Source organism: Anguilla anguilla, chromosome 3 (genome assembly GCF_013347855.1).
Source record: "Anguilla anguilla isolate fAngAng1 chromosome 3, fAngAng1.pri, whole genome shotgun sequence".
Lineage (NCBI taxonomy): Eukaryota > Metazoa > Chordata > Actinopteri > Anguilliformes > Anguillidae > Anguilla > Anguilla anguilla.
This window is the reverse complement of record NC_049203.1, coordinates 34,807,302-34,815,915: the sequence shown is the minus strand read 5'-3', so window position 1 is coordinate 34,815,915 and position 8,614 is coordinate 34,807,302. Positions and strand designations below refer to the sequence as shown.

At 43.4% G+C, this 8,614-nt stretch overlaps 1 protein-coding gene across 1 annotated transcript in view; it reads left to right on the top strand.

The window, feature by feature from the left end:
- The first annotated feature begins 1,314 nt into the window (after positions 1–1,314).
- The window catches only part of znf804a (zinc finger protein 804A), a 65,326-nt gene continuing 58,026 nt past the window's right edge, over positions 1,315–8,614 (top strand). Inside the window, exon 1 of the mRNA XM_035411446.1 lies at positions 1,315–2,099. Within this exon, the coding sequence (XP_035267337.1) occupies positions 1,989–2,099 (111 nt within the window). The 5' untranslated portion in view covers positions 1,315–1,988. The remainder of the gene's footprint in view (positions 2,100–8,614) is intronic.

Below are 8,614 nucleotides of genomic sequence, written 5' to 3'. Positions count from 1 at the left end.
TACCCTTACTCTCAATGACCTTTGTGTTTTATCTCCAGTATGAATGCATTTCTGATTACTCTGTGCCAATGTAGACTTAATGCAATAATATGGATTTTTATGTTTATAATGTAAACACGATTTAAAATTATGCCCCTAACAAAAAAAAAAATGAATAATTCAAGCATTTAGCATGTGAAAGAGGGTAAAATTTTGCACTAACTTATATACATTTATCAAACTATTAAAAAAAATTTCTGGGAAGGCTATCATGAGCTATTATCATGGATAGAAAGGCCACAATCTCACAGATAATCAAATCAAATAAACCACCTTGATGTGTGAAGTTCTAGGAGAGAGTTCTTCCAAAGTCCCATTGCAATCCTTCTTTTCAGTAGATGCGCAGTTACACAGTCTTCCGTGGCGACTCCCATTCCCCTTTTAATAATACAGCTCATTTACAGTAGGACGCTGTTGCTAGTAAGCTGGGAGGATTCATGTTGTTTGATCTTCTGTTCTTTAACTTTTTTACATCTTGCTTGTTAGGTACCATTACAGTTCTGGTCTAAATAAGTCATTTTTTATTAACAATACTGGTTCTATGTAATAAATAGGGCCACAAGAAAAGAGAATATTTCTCTCTTGACTTTATCCTACTAGCCCTCCCCTGCAATTGATTTGAAAATTTTGTTGCTTGGTTACAAGGCAATATTGCTTCCTTTTTATCCTGGGGGGCTTGCTCTGCTGTCTCTACCCAGACCCAGCTAGTGCATTGAGGGTGTTGCCCTTAAGGTAACTCTGAACTACTCCAGACTGCTGCATTTTATGTTTTCCACTCTCCTTTCTAAGCATTGTGACTGACAGGTTCTTGACTGACAGGCCTCTTCTGAATGCAGGCCAGCTAAAAATCAAAGTTGCTGTTTTATCTAGCTTTTTGCGGCAAATTATTTGTGTAATGTTGCTTCTGAAATGTTTATGTTTACGGACATATGTTTTGCATAAATAATTAAGCTCTGTAATCAGCTTTTTAATCGGTGAATTGACAGAATTATTTATGTTGACGAGCCCAGCTTTTCATTTCGATTTTCTGGAGACAGAAGGTGAATGCGCGCACATGTGCACAAATGCACACGCTCGCCTCGTTCAGCACAGCTTGAGCGTTTTCAGCGCAGAACCCCTGCGACATGTCATCGCAATAAAAGATAAATGAGAGGGGGCGTGCAGTGTCTTCAGCAGAACACCCTCGATCCTGAGCTAGTAGCAGACTCTGTTTTACAGTACCTGCTCCTCGTGTGAGTCTGGAAGCAGCTCTACCACAGTGCCTTGAAGAGAGCCAATGGGAGGGGTGGGAGGGAGAGAGAAAGAGAGTAGACAGACAGAGAGAGAGAGAGGGAGAGAGAGAGAGGTGCTGCTGCCTCCTGGTTGGCTGAAGTGCAGGGGCTGACTCAGTGGATCTGGAGAGGCAGCGTGTGACAGATGCACTTCTCTCCCCAGCCCTCACCATCAGACCAGCGGCTCCCTGCCATTGGCTCCGTGCAGTGGACCGGCAACGCAGAGAGCGCTATAACAGCATGTCTGCCTCGGCGAGCGCCGCGTTCCCTTCTTCAGCCGAGGACGGCCGCAGAAAGAGCGGGAGCTCCCGCACTTCAGGCAGAGCGGAGTGAGCCGGCGGCAGAGCAGCACAGAGAGACCGCGCTGAGAACGCCTGAGAAGGGAACCGAGCGTCGCAGAGCCCCGAGCCCATCGCCACTCCGGCTTTCCCTGTGATGTTCCACGCTCTCTGAAGACACCCCCTCTCCTCTCCTCCCCTCCCCACGCTGAAATGAGAGAAACTCCCCCACTGATTGAGCAAGAGGACTGACCCATGGCTTCGATCACAGAAAGGGGAGTGCACTTCTGTTGATAAGTGGAGTTGCGGACCTCCCCCTACCCTTCACTCGGGACAAAGTTCGCTCTCGCCCATCAGTCCGGACTGAGCGCACCTAGTGCCTGGAAGCAGCAGATCTCCCATGGCTTGTTACTACATCGTCATCAGCTCCACGCACCTCAGCAATGGCCACTTTCGGAACATCAAAGGAGTTTTCCGAGGCCCACTCTGCAAGAATGGAAACAAGAACTTGGTAACTACTCCCGCTTCCTCCTTAACATGCACTGTGTACAATCACTATGCCTGAACCTCCCATCTGCTCTGTCTCGAGGGAAAGGAAATAGAGACGAAGGGGACAAAACAGTCTCAGCACACGCATCCTAGAAAGTTCAGTGCGAAGGCATGTGGTAGTGCTAAACTTTCCCTGTGTGTGGGCAGGTGGTTTGAGTGTGAATGTATGCGTGTGCGTGTGGACAGGTGGGTGGGAGTGTGTTTCCATGCCTGTGTAGGTGGGTGTGTTGGTGAATGCATGTCTGTAGTGGTGTATGTGTGTGATTGCACAAATGCATGTGTGTATATGATATTAGGATGCCGTTTGCAGATTTTGTGGGTTGATTCATTTTAATATTCATCGTGACAATGTGTTGAGAGCATTACAGATGGAGAGAATAAGAAATGTTCTGACCAGTGACCGTGTCATAATGCTTGACAGATGGATGGGGATGACTTTAATCCCAATGCAGACAGTCATAAGTGATGTCCCGGGATTGAGCCCTAATAGTTCCCGTAGAGGTTTAGCCCCATGGTTGGGTTTAGCCCCACAGTAATCTCTCTGTTTCCCAACCAGCAACTCTCCCATTGTCCCTGAACACATAATGTATATTAGAACAATCTATATATATATATATATATATATATATTCAGAGTATATATATATATATATATACACACAGAGTATATATACATATATGCTTGGTATAACAACAGGGAGTCTGTTGAAATAAAAGTGGTGCATTCCTCAACAGTAATTTAATGCTTTGCTCCTGAAGCATTGCTTTCACGTCTTTAAAGAGCGATTAAAATTCACGCCTTCACTAATTGCTTTTCTTTGCCCTGCACTGTATATCACCATGAGCAAGGGGCTTTACTGATGGTGGAGTCTCGCATTTAAAGAGAAATGATTCTCATTGGAAAATGATTCCAGATTCCAGATTCTGACAAAGAGGTGGTGTCAATGAGCACCAAGCCGCCCCTTTCCTGGTAAAGCAGTGAAACAGTGGGAGTGTTGGGTGGCACCGCGGTGGAGCAGCAACAGATTGTTTCTCGTCAACAGGAAGGAGAAGGGCTTCCAGTTCCCCCCAGGCTATTGAGCTCGGTGCAATTATCCAACTCAATCTAGCTCTCTCCCACAATGGCTTCACTACATTTCTCTACTGCCGGGGACCTCGTGTCATTTAATGTAGAATTATGGAGGCTGGGAGCTGAGAGGGGGGGTGTTCCCACCTGCCACCGCGTGCTGCCACGGTAAATATACATCTCCGCTCCCGCCGACGTATATTGCGGCCGTAAATCTGGCGGCTCCGAAGCACGGCGAATTGGAGCACGTGCACCTCTGTGAGAGTTACGCTCATCTCTCGCTTTCACTTTTTTTAATGCACTGCCATCTGGCTCTATAGCACGGGGAGGCTCGTGGAGGAAGAAAATCATTATGCGGGGGAAGGTCTGTGCAGTGAGCGCTGTCTGTGAAGAGGCTCCGGTGCCCCGGCGTTCTGGTGAGGAGCGAGGCAGGTGGACTCTGTGCTCCGGTGGTCACCTCACGGTAGCCGACCCGTATTTGCGGTAATGGAGAGACACTCAGTGAAACCCATCCCCTGTAATTACAGCCCCTCTCTCCCCGCCTCGCGGAATCGCTGTGATGCAGCACGCTTGACAAGACAGAGCGGAGGCTGGAGAAACCTGTTGATATAAAAAAGGCACGCTTTCCTCCAGAACATTGTTTGGCGAAAGCTTGGGTTCGGTCGGGCGGGGGGGGGGGGGTTTAGAAAGCCCTCCAGCATGCCGGCAGTGACCGACAAAAGGCGCACATCAAAACGCAGCCTGTTGCTGCCCGTTTGCTCTCGGGGTGCAGAACCTGGGCTCGGTTGTACCGTATCGTCTGAATGTGAGGCTGCGGCTGTGCTGGGGACTTCAGTGCCGCCGACTGCGACAGGCTGACGGCTGAACCAAAAAGGGAACCTTGGTAGGCTTGCGGGGAGAGCTGAGCGCGCCCCTCCTCGGTGCAGCGCCTCACTAAAGGACTCAAACTGTTATCATTAGCGCAAGATTTAATTTCACGTCGCGCGGCTGCTGAGCGCGCTAGACCGAAATTAGACCCCCAACAGCTGTGGAACTGATGTTGCAGCAGCAGGAAGTGAAGAGACCCCCCATCACACACTTCTATTGAGTAGCTCTCCCCTCACTTCCACACAGAACTCACTACGTTCCTGCTTCATTCAACTGCCTTGATTTGAGCTCTTTTTTTTAATGAGGTTGGATAAGATGAGGAAATTATTTTAAATGGCCCATTAACAACACATATTCCACCCTTTCCCTTGTGTATCATTTGTTGTTAAATGAACCCAGGGGCTGTTATAGTTTGCCCGCTTTCTGCAAGCGGTAGTAGTAAAAAAAAAATCAATAAATAAGCAAAAATAGAAGAGCAAGATGAGTCAAATTCATACTGGATTTCTGGAATTTTGACAGGAAATTGCGTTAGCACTCTTGGCCCTGTGACAGAACTCAATGGTTTCAAAGGAAAAAAATAAAAGTGCAGTAGGCCTACTTGTTCAGAGCGAGCCGCGAAAGAACATGCCGTTACAGTCGTCTCCAGCCTCCATCAGATTGCGAGTGAGTGATGGGGCGTGAGGGGTATTTTTCTCCTGAGCTGTCGTGAATATGCATATTGCCGGGGTTATCTCTGCAGCCTTTATCGATTTTCCTTCTGAGTCACGCTCAGGCTACACAGCTCCTGCCAAGTCCAACTTTATTCCCTTAGGGCGCAATGTGATCGGTGATTCGCCCGACACGCAGGTTGTCTTATTACAATTTCACTGCGCATTTCTCCACCCTGTTCCTGTCCCGTAGTTCAACACCCAAAACAAAATGCTAAGATAAGGGTATGTGGTAAAAGTGTAGGGGGCTTGTCACAAACAAACACGTCTTGTGCCGTTTTTCTTTTGAGCGTGGAAATGAACATGAGCGTCATTAAAAGGTGGGCTGGGGGGGAAGATGCCTCTCAACCTCGGTAGCCCCGCTGTCTTGCCACGGTGTAGTCTGACATGGAGCGGTGGTGAAAAATTGCCCACCCTCTCCATCCTCTCTCCTTTGCTGACTTGTCGGGCCTGAAACATCTGCCACGGTAATTTGTAAATGTGGCAGCTTGCTTTAAAAAGCAGAATTATTCCTTCACGCAGTTCCTTATTTTTATTCCTGAAGGCTAGAGCTGAGCCCATATAGCTGTTGCGACGGCCACCACCCATATTGATATTGATATAAAAGCAGTGATTTATATTTGTCAGCGGTGTAAGCTGTCGGAGAGAATTAGTATTTAATTTTGCCTCCTTAAAAGAAAATTCTTGGCACGGGTGCAATAAAAATTTGAAAGATGGCTCTGAACAAGTCAAAGAAACTCTAGTAAGTAATATTTTCATTTTACCGCAGCTGTGATTGAACCTCAACATCGACTCCCTGCATTTATCTGAGTATGGGAGAAGACACCAGGAAACAAAATTGGGTGTTCTTGGCTAAAGGGGTTAATTTAAAAGGTAAACCCCTCCCCTCCTGTGGAGCAACTTGCGCAATTCTGTTCTCTGAGTCCCTCGACTTCACAGCTGCTTCTCAGAATTCACCCCTGAATGCGCTAATTGCAGGCGCCGTTGTTAAAGGAATGCTGAGTTTGAGGTGTGAACATGGCCCTATCACCATGCAAGTCTGTGAAAGCCCGCCTTCTGCTGCTCCCTTGAGGCTGAACAGACAGAGGCTCCGTAATCTCCGTAAGAGAAGACTACTAAGCTGTGTTCTGCTTTTGACAGAAACCAGTTCCCATGAGGTACGGGTGAATCCCGGCAAGTTCAGGACCTCTGTGATAAATTTGGTCCTAATTAATGACAAAATTAAGTGTCCCGATGCTTCCGAAATTAGCCTCTGTTGATTTGCTTTGCACTGTAATTATTGTGGAAGCCGTCTGTGTGTTCAGCATATAACCCAGGTGTAAATCAGAATCAACCTCTTGCATTTTTAAGCACACTGCTATTAATAAAATAATGAACTCTGCAGCAGTGTATCTCTTGCTGAGCTTGCAACTTTATTGATTGTGCCAACTCTGTCCTTCATCAGTCTTAAAAATGAATGGTAAAAGATCCTCTTAGAATGACTTGCTATAACTAGTCCAATGATTGGCGATCATCCAATGACATCAATACAACATTTTCATTCAAATTCACCATTATCTAGGACTACTCAAAATTTATAGTTAGGCCATTAGGCAGGTGGATTGACTTTTTATTCCTTATACTTATTTATCACGCATGACAACTCTCATGTGATAATCAATGTTTTCATGAATTTTTATTTGAGATCTGATGTACTTCACATTTTATGTATTAATAACTACAGCATATTCTTTGCACTTTTCTAAGCTTATGTAATGGTGAATTTTGATGAAAATGTTTTATTGATGTCATTGGCTGATCACCAATCATGGGACTAATTGTAAGAAGTCTTTATAAGAGGACCTTTTACCATTCATCTTTTACCATTCATTCTTTTACCAAGACTGATGCAGGACAAAGATGTCTGAAACGTAAGTCATTACTTCCAATCAATGAAGTTGCAAGCTCAGCAAGAGATACAGTGTTCCTTGTTTTATTATTGTCTCTTGTGCATTGTCTACATAGTCAGGTGTGCAAACCTTTATTCAAGCACAGGGTTATTAACATGTAAAAGAACAATCTCATCATTACATTTGCATTCAGAGTGCATAGCTTACTGTTCTCCCTCAGATACTTATGGCACAGTGTTGATTTACTTCCCTTTCTTAGCTGTAGATAAATGACTATTAGGTTGTCATGGTCCCAAAAGATGCATTATCCAGAAAGATGACTTTTACAAAGCAAACATGAATGTTTTAATGAGATCCAGATTATTTTTTTATTATTGGCTCCTTTAAACCAAGCATAACATTAATATAGGCAGCAATCCTAATGAGTTTAAAAAATATGAACATATTTATAAAATAGTTTATGACTTTTTTTATTTCAAAGTTATAAACAATTTGGAGATCCAGGTAAGACTTCCATTCTCAATGTGTTTGCGCCTCAGTTGTTGTACTGTACTAGTATCACAGGCAATCTAATGATGCTGTAAAATCACTATCTTTAGGATCCTTCTGTAACAATTTCCCAAACAAAAGCGGCTCAGGAGTCAATTCAAAACCTAATAAATGTGCAAATCTGTCTTCTGCCAGAGGTGAAGTGATTCGCACACTACATCCCTCCCCCCAAAAATTCCCTCCCCAAGATGAACAGAGTATTTATGAGACACAAAAGCACAGCATGGTTTTATTGTGGGGCTGTCGATGTGTCATAATTCCAAAATTACACAGTATCAGGGGATGCATTACCATTCAATAGCTCACACTCATATCTCACACTCAGCTTAAATTGCAAAATGAAATCTTTCACGCCGTACTGTACACGAGAGCACTGGTTGTACGGGCTATTGTTTAGTGGAAAAATACATTTTGAAATTGCTCCAAATGATGGTGGAACCTCACTGAATAGGTGTCATTTTTCCTTTTCCCTGTTAGGCTTCAGACCTTGTCTTAGGGATCTGACCTGAAATGCGAATGGAACACTTGCAGCTTTAAAGCTGTAAAACATGAACACAAAATTCCTTCTTTAGATTCCTCTTTATAAGATAACAGCACCTGCCCCATACACACATAACAACAACAAAAACAAAAAAAAAACAATAATAATAATAACAATAATAATAATAATAATAATAATAATAATAATAAATAACCTTACATAATTGCATCTCAAAGTGCTTCACAAATTAAACAAATAGGAGACAGTAAAACATAAACATATTTGCAAATACAAATAAATAAAACTGAATAAAATTAAATATATATTCAGTGTATTATAAAACAGGTAAAAGCAGTGAAATGTAAAAACAAAGAAATGTAAAAACAAATATAAAAGTGCAATAATCTAAAGACCCTCTGAAAGAAGTAGGAAGTAGGCTTTCAGACGGTACTGTAGTAGGTGACTGATTTGTCTGGGTAGGGTATTCACTTGTGCAGGGTCACAGAAATGAAAAGAAGCTTCTCCACTTACATAGAACACTATCTTCAGAAGATCTGAGAGCACATTTGGGCTGATAAGCAATTAAAAGGACCAATATGTAGCCGGGTGCTTTAAAATGATTTAAGAACTGAGTTGATGCTTTAAAAACTATTAAAACAAATTTACATTCAATTCTGAATCTCACTGGCAAAAAAAGGACAGGGGTCATGTGTGCTTTCTTCTTAATTCATGTCAGGATTCTTGCAGCAGCTCTATATTTATTTGGAAGACCAGAGTAAGGAGCATTTCAGTAGTCTAATCTAGTAGTAATAAAAGTGTGCATTAACCTTTCAGCATCTGCTTGCAAGAGGAAAGGCTCTACTTTGGTAATGTTTCTCAAATGGAAAAAGGCCACCTTGGTAACATTTCTTATTTAAGG